This window comes from Larus michahellis, chromosome 11 (genome assembly GCF_964199755.1).
Source record: "Larus michahellis chromosome 11, bLarMic1.1, whole genome shotgun sequence".
NCBI classification, from domain to species: Eukaryota; Metazoa; Chordata; class Aves; order Charadriiformes; family Laridae; genus Larus; species Larus michahellis.
The window spans coordinates 12,795,740-12,818,950 of NC_133906.1; the positions used below are offsets into that span (position 1 = coordinate 12,795,740).

The following is a 23,211-nucleotide window of genomic DNA, read 5'->3' on the forward strand; positions in this document are numbered from 1 at the left end:
TGAGTTTTATGGTTTAATTATGCAGCAGTGATTTATATGCAAGAGAGCTGGCAAGAGAAAAGTCTCCTCCTGCCCAGCATTTCCAAAAAAATGTTTTCCCTGGCTCAGGAGATTGAGTAACTCCTTACCCATTAAATACTTTTTTTCCTTTCTTCTGCATGGTTTCTATACTTAATATTTTAAGGAACTTAGAAAGTGCACGGTCCTGCAGATATTTGCAGAAAAGAGTCATGCTCTCACATGAAGTTTCACTGAAATTTTGCATGTAACAGAAATTGTAGGGTCAGGCCTTGTATTTTAGGAGTAGCCGTGTCGCGTACCTGCAGATGTTATTTAGCATTCTGAAACCTTAACATAAATGTGGCTTTCCTTAAAATGTAAAATAAACTTATTTTCACAGGGAGTTTAATTAGAATTAATGTGAAATTATTTACAGTTGTATGAAAAAATGCTTTAAAAGTTTCCCTGCCTGATCTACAGCTGCAGGAAAGCGAAAGCCGTGTTTCCTCTGGTACGTGTTTACTGCCGTGTGGTCACTTTCCATTCTCTAACCTATGACTTAACGACACTTCCCTAGCTCGAAAAACAAAGAAGAAGATAAAAGGAATCCAGCAGACTAACGTAACGGGAACGCGCGATGTTTCTGAGACGTCTGGCAACAAGAGCATCGTCCCCGCGTCACTGCCACAGCTGACCCCGACGCTGGTGTCCCTGCTAGAGGTGATCGAGCCGGAGGTGCTGTACTCGGGCTACGACAGCTCCCTGCCCGACTCCAGCTGGAGGATCCTCTCCACCCTCAACATGCTGGGAGGGCGGCAAGTGGTGGCTGCCGTGAAGTGGGCTAAGGCGATACCAGGTAATACTCAAATACGTGAATTGCAAAGGGCAGGCTTTTTATGGTACTTAAAATCTGTGTTCGTCTTTGGTATCCTTCAAAGCCGTCACAGAGAAAGTTTTAGTAGTATCTGAGCTAATTCGTGTCTCACTGGAGTGGAAAAGCAGAAGAAAACGCATGCAAAAATTTATTTACTAGGATTACAAGTTAGGTCATTTTGCTTGAACCCTTTGACCATTGAGTGTTAAAGTTCATATTAAAATAGAGATTTGTTTTTAAAAGTATTATAGAGAACTATTTTTATTAGCTCTAGCTGAACCTCTTAGGTAATTATTTCTTCAATATTTTTAGCAATGAGGTTCTCTTGACTTTTTATAGACTGGTGCTGCTGAACTGGCTCGTCTGGGTCTGTGTTCATGGGTGGTTCTGTTTTTTTTTTTTACTACCACTCACCATATTTTTAGGTTTTTCTTGACTGTGAATGGGTATTTGAGGGTCCAGTTCCAGGGTGCAAGTCAAGATGTTCGTTTTCTCTCAAGCACTGGAGCTGCACGATTAACCTGCCCATCACCTGGGAGTGTGGGAGGTTTGTTGCTATTTTGGCTCCCACCTGAAGACACGGTTAGCAGTTGCACTACAGAAGCAACGATGTCAAATCTCAGCCCTGGACTTGGGAGAGGCTGAAGATCTGTTTGCTTCTGACTGAACGGAGACTGGTGGTTTTCTTCCTTTCACTTCCCGTCAGCACCGTTAGCTACCTGCTCTCACAAACCCTAGCAAAAACACCTCCATAATGCGTATGTTGCACGAGAATAGCATCACGTAACAGGTCTGCCAAAAAAAAAAAAAAAAGTCTGATAATGAAATTTATGAGTCATAATGGTGCCTCTTCTGAGGCAGGGGAGGTAAATTAACAGCAGGGAAGAAAGACTAAACTCATAATGTATGTGTCCAGCAGAGATGTGAACGGTTCTGTAAGTGTGTCAGGGCTTTCCGCAGCAGGGCAATACACTGGATTAGCTGAGCTCTACCTTAGGAACAGTTCACACACGCACACCCTCTTCTGGGACAAGTCTTCAGGAGACCATCTGGTATTCACAAATACAAATTTAGATACCATTTTTATAAAACAGTTCTGTGTTCATAATCTCTCTGAACGCTTTCCCTAATTAGACAAACCCTTCCGGTTAGAACGTGTGCTCTTGATGAAAATGCCAATCTTCCCTTTAATAATTATATTAATAGGAACTATTCTGACCATTTGTTATCTTCTTTTTTTTGGTTGCTAAGGTGGTTCTTCATGAGTTTTTAATTTGTACGTACTTCTGCTGGTTGTACCCCATCAGACATAGTAACAGTCAGCCCGCGTTGCCAAACCCTTTAGTTGGGATTTCAAAATAACCTTTTCCTGAGGAGGGTTTGAGCAAAGATTTCAAGACTTGACCCAGTAAGTTTGAAATAGCTTTGAAACACTTTGCTTGTATTTTTGCAGTAGTAACGGGTAGTTACTGCTGTCTCCAAAGCCAGACGCTTTTTTGAAGTTGTTAGACATGGAAAGTTTTGTTGTCCGTTAATCTACTGAATGCTACCCATTTGCACCTCTCAGGAAGGAGCACTGTTATGATCTCTTTAGATGTCAGATATTTAGTAAAATTAAATAAAATCAACTTGAATTCAGACTTTAATAATGATTCAGTATGGCACAATATTTTCTTGCTAAATGTAGGCAGGATCTCATAGGAACTACTGTTGCAAATTAGCAGCTGCCTACATTTTAAGGCTGTTTAAGAGACTAATTTTCAGATTTTACACATTTCCTCATGGTTTAATTGGCTCCGTTCATGCTACATATTCTTATAAGATTCAAAGCAGTTAATGATGGTAACTAATGCAATAGATATTTTGTAACTTTGGTGTACAGTTGTTTGTTACGAACACTTAATTTCTACATATGCAAAATTTTGAATAGGCAAAGGATTCCTTAATGGAATACTAACTATTGGAATGTAACTTTAGTAGCTAGAAAATGGTTTTGAAATTTTGCATCCCTTTTAAAATGCATTTTATTCATCCAGCAAGAACTTTCTCATAAAAAGCCTCTTATTGTTGTAATTTCTTTTTTTCTTCTGCCAGAAGTTAATCTAAAATACTTGACTGAATCAGGCGATCATAATAGGGCAAGAAATTTTATTGTTATTTTAGGTACAGTCGTCACGGTTAGAGAAATTGTTATCAAATACACTTTTAAGTGGTAATCTACATAGATAATACAGAAGCCGTACTGATGATAACCATGGTCCTTTTCCAAGTTACGGGAAAGTTTTGCTTTTTCTTGCAACCAATACTGTCACACCACGATTTTTATTTTCCCAGGTTTCCGAAATTTACACCTGGATGACCAAATGACCCTGCTGCAGTACTCCTGGATGTTCCTAATGGCTTTTGCTTTAGGATGGAGATCGTACAAACAATCGAATGGAAATCTCCTGTGCTTTGCACCAGACCTGATTATTAACGAGTAAGTAAGACGCGAGTCGTTCCCCAGGTTTCTCGCGGTGATGCTGGAGTCCCCGCAGTGTGGCTGGGGTTTGCACTGGAGAGCAGCATCAGTGGGCAGCACGGTCTTGCAGGGATCACAAATCAGTCTGTCATTTGCCACTTGGTTTTCTTTTAGCAAATTTCTTAGTTTTTCAGTAAGTCAAATGGAAGAAAGGTGGTTTAGATATTAAGTGTATTTATATTGATAAGGTTTTGTGGGAGGTGTTTGTACTAAAACGTTCTATGTTGTAACTGTTCCTGTACCATTCATTATAATCATTTTATCAGAGCCAACACTGTTGAAGCTAAAAATGTATCTGGGATGGAGAGAAAAGTTTGGCAAATTGCATAATGTTCTGTATGTTTATTGTATAAAAGTGATAATGCGGCACTACCAGTTTCACTGAGTTCTGGATCAGTTAAACAGTTGTATCTGAGCCTGATCAAAATCTGGCTAAAAAGACAAGATTACAAGTGGAAAAACTTGCCTGATTTTTTTTGTTGTTGTTGAACTTTGTTAGCAATTTTCAAGAAAAACTGAATTTGCTAGAATGTTTGGACTTCTCTTTTCTTGCACTGTGCGTCATTTCCCTTGTATTTTTCAAACTCATGCAGTAATTCTGTGTTGTAGAGGAATGAAGGCAGGAATTGGGATTGTTGAGATGATGAGCAGAAGGTTCAATTTGGGATGCAATGGGGATAAAGATGTTGTGCAGAAATCTGCATAGTTACATTACTTTCCATATCCCATTTCCAAGGTGTAGCAGCCCAGGTCGGGTTATGCCTCTCTGCCTCCCGCACGGGGAGCAGACGCTGCGCCTGGAGCCATCTGGGTTGGGCCGTGCCGGGAAGCGGTCCCCGTGGGCTGTCACACTCTCCTGCCTTGTACCGTGCAGCCGTTCCAGCGATTCTGTCCTTCAGCTCATATTTTCAAAAGCCGCTCTTTGAGCAAGTGGAAGAGCATCTGCATAGTCTGTGACAAACTTTTCAAGTGATCATTGCCTTGCAGTTCCCGAGATGATGGCCGTATTTACACAGCCTGTTGAGGCGTTTAGTCTGTGTGCTGAATTAGCTGCTGAAGATATTCTGTAGATGTAAATCTTTGAGATTGCTGGCCAGAGCCATTCCGAACCCAGTTTACCCATCTGCAGATGCCAATTAATATGATGCTATCACTCAGGACTGGGCATTTCTCTTTTCATGAAATGGCGAGGCGCGTTGTGGGGACTAAAGCTAATAAATACGATTACACAGGGCCTTTGACACATACAATCGCAAAATTTCTTTAGCATCACAGTTTCACTGACAATAATTTAAACAGTGATGCAAGTGACACGGTTTTGTTATGTCTCTGTTTTCCTGTTTTTAGAATGGAGGCAATGTTAATCCCTTTGGCATGCTTTGGGGTGGTAGTTTTAGTATTTATGTTCCTATTGCGCTTCAGTATCAGATCTCTCAAATCTTTTCTGTTTAGAAAAAATATATTAATTGTTACATTTTCTATGAGATTAGCCAGTTACATTTCAGGCTACTTCTTTTTCATGTTTATTTATTCCCTGCTTTTTTTTTTTTAATGTAAATATTTGTCCAGGCTTTTATAAACTGTAATTGTTTCTTCATAGTAATAATATTTCACAAAAAGGTGAGGAGCTGATGATGGGTGAGCACCCATCTGTTTACTTATGTTTATTAGTTCTTAGAATATGTCTCTGGAGTAAAATAGTCTCCATGTGGTGGAATTGAAATAATTGATGTTGTCACTAATAAGCATAATAACATCTAATTTGCTTTAAGTCAGGGGTCTCCTGCTGTTTTATCAATGGGTCGAAACCAGAGCGCTTTACAGCTAATTATGTATTGGTACTCTTAAAAAGAACTGCAAGGGTAATCCTATTATACTAAATATTAATTCTCAAATGCATTCTAGTTACAGTTTTGGTACATAAATTGTTCATCAAAATGACATTTCTTTTCAATAAAATATGTAGACTGGGAGAACTGCAATTTCATCTCCAGAGTGCTACAGGTTCCCCATAAAACTCTCTCTGGTTGTAACTTTTTATGTACCATTCATCAATAAAATACAGCATGACAAATACTGAATAATACATAAAACCACTGCGTGAGTTATAAGACGCTCATGAAGTGCAGCCCAGCAGGGAAGCCAGAAGGGCAGCGCCACTGGGGGAATGTTGGGTAGGACAAGAGAGACACCATGAACATGAAATAAAAAATGCACTTGGATTTTAAGGATCAGATGTGTCCGCTCTCTCCGCTCGATACATCATTCAGAAGATAGTACTGTGGTACATAATATCCCCTAAAACCCATTGTGGGGTTTATTCGGTGCTACTTTCTGATACGCATCTTGGTGATCTTTGACCCAAACAGCTCCTTCCCACCTCTTGCCCGCACCCCCAAAAACTCTTGCTTAGTCTTTGAGTTACGCTAGAAACAGGTCCAAGGTAGAGGGCAAAGCATCCTCTAAACATCAAAACAGCTCTTATCATTTGATAATTCTAAAAACAACTGTAATATTTCATAATATTACAGTGAATTCTCTGGAATAATAGGAAAAAAAGTTATTTTTTTCCTCATGAATTTTAGAGCTTGATTCCACTAAATAGCATCACCTGTAGGTGTTTGTGTGTAACAGAATCAGAACCTGCATTTTGATTGTCTAGAATTGTCATTTTTACGGTTAACCAAAGCTGTTTGCATCAAATTTTTGGCTTCCTCTTCAGTAGTATCAAATTTCTGCATGTGGATAAAGAGGTATAAGTTGTTCAAACTTGTAATTTTTGGGATCTGCAAATTACATTTCTACAGATCTGTACTTTATGTGAACATTTTTCATTTGTAACTAAGAATTTGTTCTGGCTTCGTATCTATTAATTGCAGTTTCAAAGCATTAGTTCAGTGGAGGAACTAGAACAAAATTACATGTCTTTACCCATACCATGTTAGAATGCAATAATTCCAGGAGGACTTGCGTCTCTTCAAGCCACAGCCTTTAAGTTGATGATGTACTTGTTTATCTTCAATAGAAGTATAAACACGTTGAGGATTTGTCAGAAACTTCCGAGGCTCACATGAGCCCCCCGTGCAGCCCTGTATCATTTCAGCCTTACTAAATACTGGCAAATATTCACGTGGGTGGGTTTTCAATTCTGTTGTGTAATTTGAGTTTACGCATCAAACAAAATGGTATGTATCCCACTATGCTATAAGTGATAAACATCTCACTGTACATACGGAACTACAAACATTCAATTCTCAGTATGATTTTTTAAAATATATTTAGCCTGGTTTTGACCCAAAAAAATTCCATTGATTTTACTTATAAACAGTTGACCCTTGGAAGGTTCATAAGAAAAGTATAGGTGTTATTACGTACAATGTAAATCAAGAAATGGATCAGACAGGCATCTTACAATTAACATTATTTCATTATATTCCTTTGTATCTTCGTTACAGCAATAAACTGGAGTTGGTCTGAGACCAGCTCCTTTGTGGCCCCCTTCCCTGTAGCCTGCAGCAGTGCAGCGCGGGGAAAGCGCTGAGGAAGGGGAACACGGGGTTAGTTACTGAGGGGCGGCCGCGGAGCCGTCAGTAATGGTTTGTGTCTGGGGCTGAGCGCTGGGCACAGCGCGTGGTAACGGGGTAGGGGGAGCGTGCACTGCCTTCTGCCCAGTTACCTGTGCGGTTACAGATCCCTGCAATCACTTCTATTTTAATTTTCTTTGGGTTTTATATGGGTTTCTAGAAACCATTTACTTTATTCAGTTTCTGAGCTTTAGAGACTTGTCCTCATATTTGGTGCAATTCGGTGTCTTCAGCTTCAGAAGGAGAAACTCTGTCTTTGAAAGGTTCTCCAAGCCTTGGCGATTTACGTGGAGAACTGCAGAATACGTTTTTTAAGGTTGAATCCTTTATGGGGATAATAAGACTTTCTTTAGTTTCACGTATCGGTTCAAGCATCCGAGCAACATCAGTCTTTTATGCATTTCTCCTTGCAGCACCCCTGCCCAGTGTTACTCCTGTGTAGTCACTGCCAACTGATAGGGAGCAGCAGGACCCAGTAGCTCATGTCGACACGTCTCGGGCCCCTGCGTCTAACTGGGCTGTACGGAAAGAACCTGTCTAACTCGTTCAGAGGCTGGTCATGCTGCATTTCCAGCTAGCAGATCCTTAGCATTTATAAATGTTTACCATGAATGCCCAAAAAAGCTTCCCAGAAATCAGAGGATTTGTCTTCCTTGGTGCTCAGGTACCTTTAGCTGTGGTAGTGCTGGTTCCCATTGTAGATTCTTCCCGAATTGAATTTTCCAAGTATCATCAATGCAGTCTGTGGTGGGAAAGAGAATTAAACTCTGTGCTTCTTAAGTCTTAAGCTGTCAGCCTAGTCATTTGACCAGTCTTCTAAAAATTGAATATTTATTGAATATTCCATTTTTATGCCTGTACTTCTATCATTTATTTATTGGGGGGGGGGGGGAAATCATCCAGTCTATTTGAATAATGTTTATCACCTCTTGGATATCCTAAGTTAATACGTCTGATGGGGTTGGGTAGGGTGGATTATAAAGTTGATGTGGTATGAAAAGAAATTCTTTCCTGTCGCATTTGTTGAGTCCAAAAAGGTTCACCATACGTAAATCTTGGGCTTTAGACCATCATTACGTATTTGGAGACTGTATAAAGTTGTGATTTTGTAGTATTGTATAACTGTTTATACAGTTCGTGATTCAAAACATGCTTTAGTTAGAACCGGCACTACTGCTATGTCAGCTTTAGCATATATGAAATTGCAGCAAGAGTAACTAATACAGAGTTGTGTTCACCCAGCAGCAAATGCCATTTAATTGCTGCCTAGCTTTAGTAAGAAGTTCTTGGAAGTCCCGTGTCTTAGGATTTTGACTCCGTTTGCGTGCTTATCATCTTAGCTCTTTGCTCTCCTTATGTTTGGGGTCAACTCCTTGGTCTCATTTGTCCTTCTAATATCATATGTCGTACAGAATATCTGCATTGGTGTTACTTGAATAGAAAGAAAATAACAAGTGATTACACTTTTATAAGCAATGCTTCATCAGTTCTTTTATTCCCAGAATTTTTTCGGAACATTCTTTTGTAATTCTGTGGAGTCAGTATCATCTGTTTTTCAGACTACCAGCATCTTGTTTACTGATTTTTATTCTTTTATAGTCTTAGCTGAACTGAGTGACTCACAGCAGTGTTGAAAATCATCACATGCTTTTACCATCAACATGCATCCCCCACAGGACGCATGTGTAGGGCCCGTGTGTGGTAGGTACATGGGCTTTGGCTGCACCAAACCTTCCGGCCACTGCCCGACGCGCGTTCTCCTTTCTGAGGGAGCCGCTTCCAAAAGCAGAGGGATACTAGGTACTTATGGAACAAGAAGGGGATTCAAATTGGACTAGATTTGCAATCGCTACAGCAGGATCGCTCCAGAAGTGGTAAAATGCCGTTAGTCAGAAGGTCCCAGTGTATGTGGATGGCAGCAACTGCAGCACCGAACCACTGTGATGTGCCCCATGTCCCCGGGGCTCCCGGCTGCTCCCCTGGCCTCGGCGCAGGCTCTGCCCCCTCCGCCCAGTGCAGGTGGCTGCCGGACCCTACGGCTGCCCCTGTCACCTGCCCTGCTGAGCACCGCAGTGGAGCTTGAAGGCTCCGTGCCATCAGTATGGTTCTGCAGATAGCTTCTGCAAAGAAGAAATCGTGTGTGATGTCATCACTAAATATAATATCTATTTTCATTAGCTAAGTGTAGCACCTACTTTAAGTATTCCATCTGGTTTATGTGTGGGTAAATTAATTCCTAAAGTTGCTAAATGCCCTCTGCAGGGAGGGGTTCCAGTGAAACTAGAGAGGGAGGGAAGAGCCCCGAAGCCCTGCCCTTGGCTGGGCCTCTGGTCCATGACTGTACTGTCCCAGGACAGCCCCCCTGCATTGGGATCATCTGCTGTGCGCCATCCAGGAGACCTGGGGGGGGGTGGGGTGTCTGGGACCGCTTCCCAGCCCCTTGCCCACATTGAGGACTATCCAGTGAATCAGCTTCCACCTGGGACCCGCTGCCCTCCAGGGCATAGTGCAGAGCTCATGGCTGCACTCCAGCTCCTCTGGTGGGACGGGCTGGGGTTTACTCTCGCCTTTTGAGAACTGCAATTTGCATAGCCTTGGTATTGCCAAAAATCGGCATGTCTTCATATAGATTCTCAGACTTGTGGTGATGATTGCATTTACAGCAGATAGAAATAATGACAGGCTGACCCATTTCATAATGTTTATTTTAACCTTCTGCCCAGAAATGGTAATAGTTTTACATGAGGAAAACTGCTGAGCCCTGTCAGAGAATGTGTTTGAATTACTCAATTTGAAATAGGCGAGATGCCCTTTGATACAACCCAGAGGGGTTGGGAGAAAATTTGCCAAACGGCCAAATAGTGGCTTTGTGTCAAGTGCCCTGAGAAACATCCCACAACTGAACACGTTGCACTTACTTCTGTTTCATGCAGCTTAAATCGTGTGCTCCTTGTATTCTCGCTGTTACTCCTTGATTATGGACTCGAACATGGTGACAGTGTTTGTAGGCGGGTGGAGGTGAGTGCACGCGTAGAGCTGTAGGGACCGTTTGTGTATAGGGCAGGGCCGCACATAGTCCAGTTACACTGGGATTACACTGGGAAGGAATTGTCCAACCACCTGCATTTGGAAATCATGGAGTTTAGATTTGTACTTGATTTGCTTTTAATACAGCGTCAATAGCTTGTGTTTCTTTCAGTCTTTTAAAACCAATCAGAATTCCTGTTATTCTTAGGTTTTTGCACCTTGAGAAAGGGAGCGTGTTTCTCCCTGTTTTCACGTGGGGTTTCTTAGGATGCTTGTGAGGGTACATTATCTAATTCTCTTGAAGGGCTCAGGTTGGGAGAACTGAGAAATGATAGCAGCTTTGGAGGAATTGGTGTAGTTTCATAAGCAAATCTTACTCTTATACTGGGATTCAATTTTGTCTCTGTTTTGCTTTAGATTATAAGATTGAATAGGCGATGTCTTAGAAAAGGTGATACTTCATTAACGCAAAATAACTTGCTAGCATCACTGTAGAGAGATTGTGTAGTCACTGCATTTGAAAGATACTATTTTGCCTTTTTCTCTACAAAAGTTTACATGGAAAAGCATAAATCTGTCTTACACTTTTCAGAATTAATCTGCTCTTGTTCACTTCCCACCCCAAACTGTAATCCTGCAGTATTCCAGCTATAAAAGCACATGTAAAGAGGATTGTTGCGTCAGGCGAGGTGCTAAATAAAAGGAGTTGTTCCTGTCTTGATGCAGGGTTTCATTAAAATAGAAAAAATAAAAGAATATATAAATACATAATGTTTGTCATTCTGATTCCAGGTAAGAGCTTTCCAAGATTTTCCTTTGGTTGTCAATACATCTCTCCATTTATGGTTAGAAACCTTATTATTACAGTACAAAGGTAATGAAATTTAATTGCTTGAAGAATGTAAAAGGATACGAGAAGTATAACGTCACTTTGAAGATAGAACTTATGGAAAGTTGATGCTATCACTAGTAAGCAAGTATGTATTAAATTTAGGTGGACTTCTCAAAAGTCTTGAAAGAATTAGAGAAATCTCATCTCTAGTACCATCATCTTTCTTTATACAGATTAAATACTTCGGGACTGTCAGACTTTGAGAACTTTGTCCCACAGCAACTGAACGTGACTTTGATGTGAAGTCCTCGGTAAAGACAGGCTGCCCTTATGGCGCTGGGATTTCCCATGTCATGCTCCCCTCCTGCTGCTCCAGCCAGTGTTCCTGTGTGGTGGCCAAGGCAGTTGCCCTGAATGGCTTCACTGGAGAAAAAGCGAACATAATTTTGTTGTGGGATAGATCATGTACCAGCTTAACATCTGCCTCTACAACCCCCACTGCTCTTGAATGAGGCGTGGAAAAACTTAGATTTAGAACTTTGAGGTACCTAGACATTTAACTAACTTTTATGCTCTTATTTCTCAGGCAGAGAATGAATCTCCCGTGTATGTATGAACAATGCAAACATATGCTTATGGTTGCCCGAGAGCTATCACGGCTTCAAGTCTCATATGAAGAGTATCTCTGCATGAAAACGTTGCTTCTCCTCTCTACAAGTAGGTGATTAGTTAAATACTTATGTGAACAATGTGAGTTTAACTTGCCACTGTTATGAGCGTGCATGTGTAGTTTAAAATTGTGTTAAGTCGTCTGATGGCAAATAAAAGTCAAAGTGTGCCTCTTGGCACCTGGCTATACAGGGTTAGGGAAGGAACCTCTGCTTTTAGCAGATAGAAGACATTCATGGTAAGGTATTACGGATTGTGTTCAAAGCTTTGCAGCTCCAACAGAGAGGCCTAACACAGAATTGCAATTTAAAATTCTTCAAAAATACATAGATCACAACCTGGGTGAGTAGTTCAGGATCCAAAGAAATGGGCCAGGCTATAACTTCATGCTCATAAAATACTTAAAACCCAACCAACCAAAAAAATCCCCCGAAACAGCAGCACCTGTGAGGAAGTTCTGACCCAGTGAAGCAGTTTCCCCCCAAAAAAGTTAACAAAATCCTCCAGAAGTTATATAAAAATTGTTAAATATAAATACAGCTTTTTGCATTTACATCTAAAAAGTATATGGTGGATTTATGATAGATATCATAAGATAGATTTATATAATGTACTACATGATGGTTTTTATGTCTTTCAATATGCCATAGTTAAAACAAGTCCCAGCTTAGTAAAATTCTGTTGTCTGCACTGCATGGAAGGGTGAAGTAGAGTGTCAAAATAGACCTTTTAGAATATACAGAAATAGACTAATAGGAGACATTACGTAAATAACTCTGACAATGTTGTTTACACCCTCTGTTCATACCGGTTGGTACCTAGTGGTTTCCCTGTGGGTGTGCAGCAGGGCTCAACTGTACCCCGGCTCCGCTGCAGTAGAGTAGTAGAGAGCCCGTGTGTGTGTGTGTGTGTCCCCGTGTCCCTGTCCATCCCAGAGAAACCCTGTCCCATGGCCGTCACCCTGACACCCTCAGTCCCACAGGACTCGGAGCTGCATCTCAGCAGCGACTGTTGTTTTCCTGGAGCCTTTGCTGCTTCTGCCTGGCAGCGGGTTGGTTTTGTGTTAGCGTAGGGACAGGTTTGCCAGGACGCTCTAACAGCATTGCTGAGAGCGACAATGCAAGTAGAGCTTTCTCAGCAGAGTTCTTTTACATGATGAAAAGCAAATATTTTTAAAAGTTTAAACAATTCATTACACCGAGGGTTGAATTGTTCCTTATCTTTAATATTTCCGGTGAATGATAGCATTAACTCTTACGAACAGATGAGAAATTGGTGGCTTTGGGCTATTTCCAGAATGAAGGTGGGAGGATCTTGTCAGCCAGCACTGTAGGCACTGGGAAGCCTCGGGTGAGCAGAGGAGGAGAGGTGCCGGGCAGGAGAAGAGCCGGGTGCCGCACTGCCACCCCCATCTCCTCCTCACGGACCCACACCGCCTCCCCTGACAAGCCCAGGGTGGAGACAAGGGCTCTTTTCAGAGGAAACTCTCAGCTCCGCACTGCCGTGGGCTTTGTAGGAACTTGAAACTTCCCCGAAACTGCAGATTTAAAGCAGTTTCTGAAATCTCTCCCAAAAATTCCTGAAGTGTTTTGAATGTGGTGTAGGCCAACTTTCCTTACAGGAATTGGAAATTTCCTTAAAGGAATTTCCACAGCAGAAACGAGGAAGAGACTACACTTGTAGAATTAAGCCCATTCACGAGTGAGGTACAGCAAGCACTGGCCTTAACCAGGCCTCTCTGGTGTGTTTACAGTGAAAGACAATATATTTTCACATTTCTTTTCGAGTACATACATTGTGTAAGTGTGGTACATTGTGGACTTCTGAAAATTGAATAACTGAAATTTGTATGGCTTTTTAATCCATGACTTCACAGTTTTAATTTATGGATATGGTGGTTTTGTGTAAGTTTTCCAAGAGAAGAGGAAGAAGAAGAGGAGTAAAACAGGAATCCCACACGGTGTAGACACGTAGCTCACACATAGACATAGCTCAGACCTTTTCTATTTAAATTCTTGAAGCAAGAGTTGACACATCGTCATCTCCTGTGTAGCCAAGGCAGATAAGAGCCTTCACTCTGGCATCTCCCAGATGCTGACAGCGTAGCGAGGGTTCGATTTTTAAGGAAAGGAGCTTTAGTGGCCTCTTTCCTCCTCTCTTGCTTTCACTCGGCTTTGTCGCAGCTCGCTCACTTCTTTCTCTTCAGCTCTTTGTATTCACTTCACCAAGGTAATCAAAGGCTTCAAATCAAACATCTTATGGACCACTGGAGTCCAAATGCTTGATTTGTCCTGATTTATTTACTAGTCTTTGGCCTCTAGAAGGACCATCCTAGTAGGAGAATGTAGGCACAGGGACTGGACATGGATTTGAGTGACTGAATACAGGCTTCGGTCCCCAAACCTTGGATTTCTAACCCACGGCTCCTTGTCCAGCGTCATCTCAACATCCCACCCCTATTCCAAGAAGCTGCTGAGCCTGGAGTCCTCACAGGCTTGGGCAGGCAGGTTGTTGTCCTGTCCTTCTGTTCCTGCCTTGCCTGGACATGTTATTTGATCCACATCAGGAAGGTTGGGACTAGATGATCTTTCAAGGTCCCTTCTGAGCCAAGCCACCCTGTGATCCTCCCCTTGATCTTCCCTTGACACTCAGAATTTTTGTGGAATCTTTCCAATGTCACGTTTCCCCAGACACCGAGAACACACAGGAGCTCCAGCCCTGGTGGTTCTTCATCAAGGCACTACCGGGGCTTAGCGTTGTTGCCTCCATGGTCTGGTTCCCTTCCCTCTATTTTTTGTTGCATTACCTTTAGGGTTTTTTATTATTTTTTTTCTTCTGCCAGCAGTCCTGTGCTATTTGTTCAGTGAGTCATCTGTCTCAGTTTCCTCTCTCTTTCGTTGTCTCTCAGCTGCCATTTTATTAAGTCTTTTTTCTTTTGGTCATTTTTGTGTAACTAATGTAAGAAAACTTAAATAATGACACAGTTCACAGATGTGTAATGTCTTAAAGGTTCATATCAATGTTACAGTTCCTAAGGAAGGCCTGAAGAGTCAATCTTTGTTTGAAGAAATCCGTATGACGTACATAAAAGAGCTGGGGAAGGCCATAGTGAAGAGAGAAGGGAACTCAAGCCAGAACTGGCAGCGATTTTATCAACTGACTAAACTGTTGGACTCTATGCATGATGTAAGTTCTGAAACCAATGCTCTAGGCGTTCCAGATAAATAAGTTTGGGGATATGACAGTCATCTCCTCTATACTGTTTTTTATTTAAAGCGATAAATATTTGGGGAGGGCCGTGGGAAGGAGGCGGTCGTGCTCCCCTGCTGCCCAAGGAAAGGCTGATGGAAGAGGTGAATGTGGTGCTTTCAGACTACTTTTGCAGTGGACCCCCAGCAATTCATGACAAACTATTTAAGAATCTATGGAATTGTTTAAAATTGTGTTAAAGTAATGCATCAGTGCTATTTTTAGTATTAATAGTGGTCTCATTTTGCAAGGAACTCCAGAATGGAGGCTGCCTCCCTTTGCGGTATGTGCTCTGAATTGTGCGTATAGCACAGAGCAGTTGAAGTGGGGTTTGAGCTGGGTACGGCCAGGGAAACGCTGAGACCTCAACATTTGCGTTTTTTCTTGTTAGTGTCCCAAGCACCTGGAAAGATCTTACTAAGCTTATCCAAATGTGTCTCTGTGTGTTACGTGCTAGAATGGGAATGGGTCCATCATCTCTTCAGTATCCGTAAAGACCTTGTGCGATCTGGTGACTTGTTTTGGATTAGAATGCCGGTTACAAGACTTACTAATTAAAAGGAGGATAACGGCGCCTGTCCCGCGCCGCAGGAAGTTGGGAAGAAGGGAAGGATGCAGGTTGAGAGTTCTTCTGTATGTGTTCGTGTGAAAATAATTCTTTGCTTTATCACTTGTAGGTGGTTGAAAATCTTCTGAGCTTTTGCTTCCAGACATTTTTGGATAAATCCATGAGTATTGAGTTCCCAGAAATGTTGGCAGAAATCATCAGCAATCAGATACCAAAATATTCAAATGGAAATATCAAGAAGCTCTTATTTCATCAAAAGTGACTGCCTTAATACAAAAGGGTTGCCTTAAGAAAACGTCAAATGATAGCTTTTTTTTTGTAAAGAAAAAAAACCTACAGAACTTGTTAATTTTGTCCTTGCAGCGGTGTTTCTTTTGTAATTATGCACTACATGTGGTTTACAGAGGGCCAAGATTTAGGCTATAGAAGCAGCGGATTTCTCACGTTTGGTAAATAATTGGGGAGAAAGGAAAGGAAAATAAATCTTATTTGTCAGAAATTATATCTCTCCCCTCGTGCAACATCCATGGATGCATCAAAACCACCGGTGACAAGATCTGAGGCTGTGTTACGAACATTCTGCTAATTAATTTCTGCAGTTGGCTGGAGACAATTTTCTAGGCTTTTTTTTTTTTTTTTAGTAAAGTGTTTTGGATTTTTTTTTTTTAAAGTTAAGGTAGCATTTTGGTTTATGCATGTAACCTGAAGAAAGTTTACAAGTGTATATCAGAAAAGGGAAGTTGTGCCTTTTATAGCTATTACTGTCTGGTTTTAGCAATTTCCTTTAACTTTATATACCGTGAACTAGGCTTGTTCATTTTTTCTTACATAATTTTTTTGTAATACTTCAAGATGCCTATTGTACAGCTGGTTTTTTAAGGTGGGGCAGCTCGTAGCTTTCCTAAATGACCTCTAGACATTAATCCTTGAGTATATTCACGTGAAAATGGGTTGGGCTTTTCTAACCTAATAGCTTTCAACTGTCAAAGCGACCATAAAAATTTGGCATTTTTTAAGGGCCAGGGTGGGTGGGAGAACACTCTCAAATCTAATTTCAGTAGATGCGACTGAAACAAATACTTTTGGTATACGTGCAAAAGCGTTGGATATGCAGATTCATAGAAAATTAACCCAGTCCTCACTGGATGTAAATGAGCAGGTTATTTTATATATTGAAAAAAACAAGCCTGATATTTGCATATAATGCAACAGCCATAACTATGAGAGTCATGGGCTGCATTGATGCCAAGAAGATCAGTCCTGACTGCCCATCAGGAAATTTTCAGGAAAATATGCATAGCTTAAGAAAAGTTTACTTCTGTGTGGAGAAACTCACATTTTCTATACACTTAAATCTCTCGTCATACAAGTATATATGGAAAAATACCATTGACTCAAGAGGCAGGCATGTAATTATGCCCAGTGGTTTGGTTTTGTTCTGTTTCCTCGTATCGATTCTAGAAATCTCTTCTTCAGCGGGATGCCGGCCGTCGCGCGGGCAGCAGAGCCCTAACTCTGGATATCCCGACTCCGACCGGGGCGGTCCGGGGCCCGTTCTCACATCTCAGCCCTCCCCGACTGGCTCAGCCCCTTTCCTGGAGAGCAGGAAAGCTCTGCTACTGAGGTCGTGGTCTTAGAGTCGTATGTCAAACTTTCTGTCTTTGTAAGGCTGCATCCCTTCATACCGACGTACTAGCGTGCCATAAAATTACCACAGGTCCTGTGAATTTCTCCTTGTTGCCATTGATAACTATATTTTAAAACGTTTAGAAGCTGTAGTAGCCTTTTTCTACGTGCACCTTAACAATTTTCTGTATCTCAAAATTTAAATATTTACTAAGCCACTCTAAAATTTGATTTTTACTCAAAGTGGCCAGATTATTTGTGTAATAGAAATGAGAAAGATCATCCGATGAAATACAAAACCTAATATATTTTTATATTTAGTTATAGTTTCAAATATGTATAATCGGTATATTCGCTGATCTGAGAAAAGAAGGGAAGGGCTACTGCAGCTTTAAAAGCAATTTATTAAATGATTGTAAAATAGCTTGTATAGTGTATAATAAGGATGATTTTTAGATGACAGATTGCTTTATCATGATACATGTAATTATATTTTTTGTAGGGGTCACAAATATGCTGAATGGTAACCTGTACAAGTTGTGGTTTGTCTGGAGGTAGCACTGACGGCATCGGTGGTTAGTATCCAAAGAAGTACTCTGTGTAGAAAGGAAAACCCGCGTTCGGTGGATGGGTTTAGGGTGGCTTTTATGTTTATCAAATCACTGTGTAAAACTCCCAGTCGGCGCTTGGATGGAATACTCCTATCTGTATGGCCGGTTACCATTCACCAGTCATTGCTCGATCCGACCTCCGCTGCAAAAAATGTAAGTCGGCGAGATCCCTACGGCTCTCGACATGCGGGGTTGATTTCATATACAGCCTCACGGACCACTGCAAAAACAGCTTGAAAAATTTGGCAATAATACACATACAGGTACCAGCAATATGTAAATATAGAGGATAAGTTGTTCACAATACACTAGTACATTTCTATTGTGCGGCAAAAGTTTGTTTCCAAGTGAAAAATAGGAAGCTAAATTTTCATCCTTTCTTAAATCTCTTTTTGAATGTTATACCTATTAAAAAAAGATACTATATTCAGTACTTTGGAGTAAAATATCATCTTTAATAAAAAAAAAGTAATCATTCTCTTCTCTTTGATCTGTAAAGAATATGTACATTTTGTAACAGTTAAGGTAAAGTTCAGTATTTTAATTACAACTTTCAACCCAACTCAATGAAAACATTCACGCGCCCGGTGTGAGATACAGATAGGAGTTTCACGCCGTTTGGTTTCAGATGGGCTCTTCAGTTAAAAGGAAAAATGTTCCTTCTTTCGAGAATGGTTTTCAAAGTTTTGTCCCCAGATACCTCGATTGGAGCTTGTGCGAAGGAGTGAGTGTGAGCGTGTGTGCAAGCGTTTGTGTGTTCGTACGCACAAAGAGACAAAACCTTTTTTTCTTCCCAGCAGAAAAGTAACGCTAGTGAACACGAACAAATTATCACCCCCTTGAGATGAGCGATAGCGTAGGAGAAGAGAGGCTCTCTACCCCCGTTGTCTGTAGGCCTGTGTATTAATTTTTAGTTCGTGGGTTTAAGGAAAAAAGGAAACTGTGATGTTAGAAGAAAGCAATCGTCCTGTACGTGCTGTTCAGTTTTAAACTTCACGATTCAAACTCTGTAGTGCTTTAGTAAGCAGTGAGAAGTCCATGTTCTGTGTATCCGTAGTCCTTGTAGCAGTGGGTAGTATCTGCACTCTGGATAAAGCAGGGAGAATTCTGACTCCGTCTCTTCAGTGCCTTATCACAAAGTGCATGGATCCGAGCGAGGGACGGCCGCGCCGCAGCTCAGGACACGCGCGTGCCGCACGCCGGGAATGGCCCCCCCGGGAGCCGCCGCGGTCCCGCACCGCGAGGGAGCCCCGGGGGGCCGGGGAGGGAGGGAGGGGCCGGGGAGAGGCGCCGAGCCGAAAAATGACCTCCCCGTTTTCGCTGGAACAGGTAGAAAAGGGGAGGAAGTGCCTGGGTGAACGTCAGCCAAATCCTGTGTCCCGCAGTGGAAGTTGAGCGAGGGAGGACGTCGGGGCCATTCCTTAGAGAGAGGGTTTTAAAAGCCTGTCTGCGCTGGGTGGGGGCTCGCCCCCCGCGCTGGGGTCCCGGCCGGCCGGCGCTGAGCCACCCCTGAGGCGCAGGAACCGCAGGAACCGCGTTCCCAGGACAGGATTAGGGCCTCCAGAAGAGCCAGAGGCGCCCATTTTCTGAGGAAAGGCTGCGTGTATGAACATACCCCCACCTCCAAACTAACGTGCGTAACAGCATAGAGTCAGCGATGTGTCATTATTCTATTTTGTATATTAAACAAAAGATATATACTGGGGACAAATCCTATATCATACTGGTGTATGGCATTATTAAAAAAAAATCATTATTTTTATCACAGTAATTTTAAACAGCATAAAAAAAATTAAACCAGTGACTCCTGTTTAAAAATAAAAGTTGTAGTTTTTTATTCATGCTGAATAATTCTGTAGTAACAAGTCTGTAGTTTTCACCTACTCAGTGAAATGTTGGACTGTAAAAGCTTGTGTGGAATTGTTGAACATTTATTTTTTCATTTAAATTTGCTGTTCTGGTAATACAAAGCCACACATCTGTACAGAAGTTGCAGTAAATGTGAGCCATTTACAGCAATGCCGAATAATGGACAGAAACCATATAATAAAATTCTGCTTTTTTCATTAAATGGCTCCAAAATGCTTCCGTAGAGTTTTTGCTGTGTACCTGGAGAGGGTCGGTTCTGACAGCCGAGTCAGTTGGTTTATGTTGTTTTATTTACTCACCTCGTATGCAAAAATTATTTGTACTAAAGCTAATTGCTGCCGTAATTAAGTTCTAGAGTGGGAGAATCTCTGAGAATTAAGTTCAGATTAACAATTTAATTGGAAATCAGTACTTGCATTGCATTACATTTCCCAAACCGTGCTGGATTTGCCGTGGCATTCGCCTCATCCGTTTTCCGGAGGGGAATCTGCACCACCGTTTTCTAACCACATCGGAAGGGGGTCGGGGCATCTGCGCACGCTGACTCGCGCACACGTCGGATGGGTCGGCGTAAAGCTGTCAGGACACTTAAACTGAGGAAACCAACACAAAGTGTGTTTAGGAAAAAAAAAATATATTAAGAATTGATCTAAAATTTATTTCGTTATCGTAATGTTTCTTAACCGTTTGGTGCTTGTCAGAATGGTGATAAACGCTCGCTCCCCAGGATCGAGGATGCCAAAAAGTCCGTGATGGAAGAGAAATGAAACCCAGCACAAAGCGCTGGGTGTTGGCGTTGTAAATCTCGGCGTTTGCCGTGAACGTCTGCCTCCCGACCCATTTCCGCAGAATTTCAGCTCCTGGCGTGGCCTGAACTTGTGTTGTGGCAATAAGGGGATGGCGGTAGTGGGTCCCTGTCCCCAGCTGGAGCCACAGCGTGGGTCTGGGGAGTCCGGGGGGGGTCTCCCCATGCTGGGCTCTCCCTCGCTGCCTTTGAACATCCCTTGGGAGCTGGGAAACACCGAACGCTGTGTTAGCTCTGGGGTTTTTGGGTTTGAGGGGGGTTGAAGCGGCTGGGGGTCGGGGCTGGGAACCCAGCCTGAGGGGTTGAGCCGCCCTCGGGCAGCAGGATGGGACCCTGCCCAACGAGGCCGTAACTTGCCAAAAACAGATTTTAACCAAACTTGTGAAAACCCATTTCCTAAATTAGCACCGCTGAAAACCACCTCTGGCGGGGGGCAAGGGGGGGGTAGTGGGGGTGGTGGAGACACCACGGTTGCTGTTCAGAAAGTCTCACAGCCCCCCCCAAAAAAACGCTGCCAGAAAACTCCCACCATGCGACTGTTGCCGTTTTTAAAAAGCAACGTACATTCATCAGTAAATAAAACTGCTTTTTTTTTCCCTAAAAAACTAAAATTTTTTTCCTTAACGTAGCTCACGCCTTTACCCCCATCGGATAGCAGTGTGAGATTCGTGCTATAATGAAATCTCATTTAATAGCAACATAAAATGCCAGCTTTCCAGCGGGGAACGATTTCTTCGCATTGTTTGCAATTAAAACAAAGGCTTACATAAATTTGGCTTTGGTACTTGCCAAGCGAGGTGGCTGCGGCCTGGGGTCAGAGGCCAGGCAAGAACAGGATTCATGGTAACTGCATTAATTTGTGTAACAATCGTGAAGAGACGCTGTAAGGAGACAGAGATGAAATAACTGCTTTATGGCCACAGCCCCAGTTCAGGGTCTCCGATGCGCTCCATGGCAGAGCGCGTTGGTTACCAGACCTCCTGCCATCCCACCCAAAATCCCATTTATCCTGGTGCGTTTCCAAAATGATTTACATCAAAAGCGGCTGTAGAAGACGTGGTACCCACCCGGAGCCCTTCTCGTTGCAGGGTCTCTGCGTCTCCCCCCCCGCACCCTCCCGTGCGCCCGTCCCACGCCAGCACGCAGCACGTGTCCGGTGGGGACGGAGGGACGGGGGCGCCGGGTGCCCTCCTGCCCTGCTGGGGGGCTCATGGCGGGGAGGACGGCGCTGCAGGGAGACGGGCAGCCCTGCTCTCGCCTGCCATCTCATTTTGCAGTGCTTGCTTGGGCTCTGTCTTCGTCTTACAGGAAATTTGGATGAAACCCAGCATGAGATTGAAATTTGTGATTTTTGTTTTGTTCACACTCTCCCAATAAAATGAAGGAATTTCAGAATGGTTTGGAAAAGCTGCCATTAAATGCTATTTTTACAGTCCTGTCATTTAAGATTTCCCAGCTCCAGGACTCTTGACTTTGTGCGTGCCTCTGGGACAGCCCACAACGTGCTGGTTTATCCTTGGCCGTTCCCTGCTTCAGCGTGAGGTTGTTTGCTCCAGGCACACGGATGGTTTCGCTACGTAAGACGCAAGTACTGGGGTTTTACAGAAAAAGAGCCTCCGTGGCTGCAGTTGCTGGCTGTCCCGCCGCGCTGCAGGGCGTTCCCAGTGCCGCTGCTCCTGCCAGGCTCCCACTGGGGACTGGCCTTGGAGGGGACCCAGGACTCCTCAGGCTCAGGTTCCGTGGGGGATCCCATCCAATCCAAGTCCATAAATCCAAGGTTGAGTCACCGCTGTCCTCCTCACATCCGGCTGCGGCTCAGCCTGGGGGTGCTGCTGCTTCGCCCCTCCCTGCGTTCAGTCCCACGCCGGGGTGGGTGCTCCCCACGGCGCCCCATCCCCGGGGGCAGCCGCTGGGACCGCGGACAGGCAGGGAGATGGCTGCGCTGCGGCGTCCGCTCAGGCCTGGGCTCCGCGCCCGCCCCGCAACTCTTTTGATTCCCAAAAGGCAAAAATCACAGAATCACAGAATGATGGAATGGTTCGGGTTGGAAGGGTCCTCAAAGCCCACCCAGTGCCACCCCCTGCCCCGGGCAGGGACACCTCCCACCACACCAGGTTGCTCCAAGCCCCGTCCAACCTGGCCTTGAACACCTCCAGGGATGGGGCAGCCACTATTGGTGGACCTGAAAATGGTTTATATAGGACACGCACATTTTAAAATAAAAAAATGTAAATATTCAACTTGTGAAAGTGTGACTGGAGGAGCAGGAATTGGAGAAACCCTCTACAGGGGATTAAAAGTTCATTGATCTCAAATGCCCGAGCCCGTGGAACAGCTGAGGAAAACTGGCTCTGAAGCAGAACTGGAGGAGCAGTGATGGGGGTAAATATTCAATACATCTTAGGCTTGGCACAGCACCAGAGCGTAATTAAGGATATTCTCTGAGGTCACAACAGAGAACTTTAAGTTTAAAAACTAACAAGTAGGTGGAATCCTTCTAATTATAGGCTCTGTTGATTCAAGATCAAACCACGTGAAAAGATTGAGGGGAAACTGCTGATGCAGCATCTAAGAGGGCCACTAATTGCGTCGCTAATGCGCTGGGACAGGGGTTATACTTTCTGCTTGATGTGCTACACGCTGAGACGAGCGGCCCGTTGCGCGGGGTGGAGCAGGGGGGGCATGGCCGGGAGCTGCAGCCGCCGCAGGAGCCAGGCGAGGGGACCTGCATCCCTCCCAGCCTGCTGCCACCACGGCCATACGTCGCCCGGCAGCAACGAGCGGTGCCGGCGCCCCAGCTGCACCCGCCTGTGCTCGAACATCGGTGCTGGAGGTGTTTGCAAGAGGGAGGAGGAAGGAAAATTTAAAAAAAAAAAAAAAAAAAAAAGGGAAAACAAACGCTGGCCTGAGGCACCATGAATTGAGTCCCAGCAGTTATGAATAACGCAGTAAAACCCAGCAGAGCATTAACCACGC

The 23,211-nt window shown here is 43.3% G+C and overlaps 1 protein-coding gene across 3 annotated transcripts in view; it reads left to right on the forward strand.

The window, feature by feature from the left end:
* NR3C1 (nuclear receptor subfamily 3 group C member 1) overlaps positions 1–18,038 on the forward strand; it is a 67,358-nt gene extending 49,320 nt beyond the window's left edge. For all 3 annotated transcript variants that reach the window (XM_074603557.1, XM_074603555.1, XM_074603556.1), the window contains exons 5-9: positions 578–856; positions 3,209–3,353; positions 11,425–11,555; positions 14,536–14,693; positions 15,434–18,038. In XM_074603557.1, coding sequence (XP_074459658.1) covers positions 578–856; positions 3,209–3,353; positions 11,425–11,555; positions 14,536–14,693; positions 15,434–15,586 — 866 coding nt within the window. In that variant the 3' untranslated portion in view covers positions 15,587–18,038. The remainder of the gene's footprint in view (positions 1–577; positions 857–3,208; positions 3,354–11,424; positions 11,556–14,535; positions 14,694–15,433) is intronic.
* Positions 18,039–23,211: the final 5,173 nt, after the last annotated feature.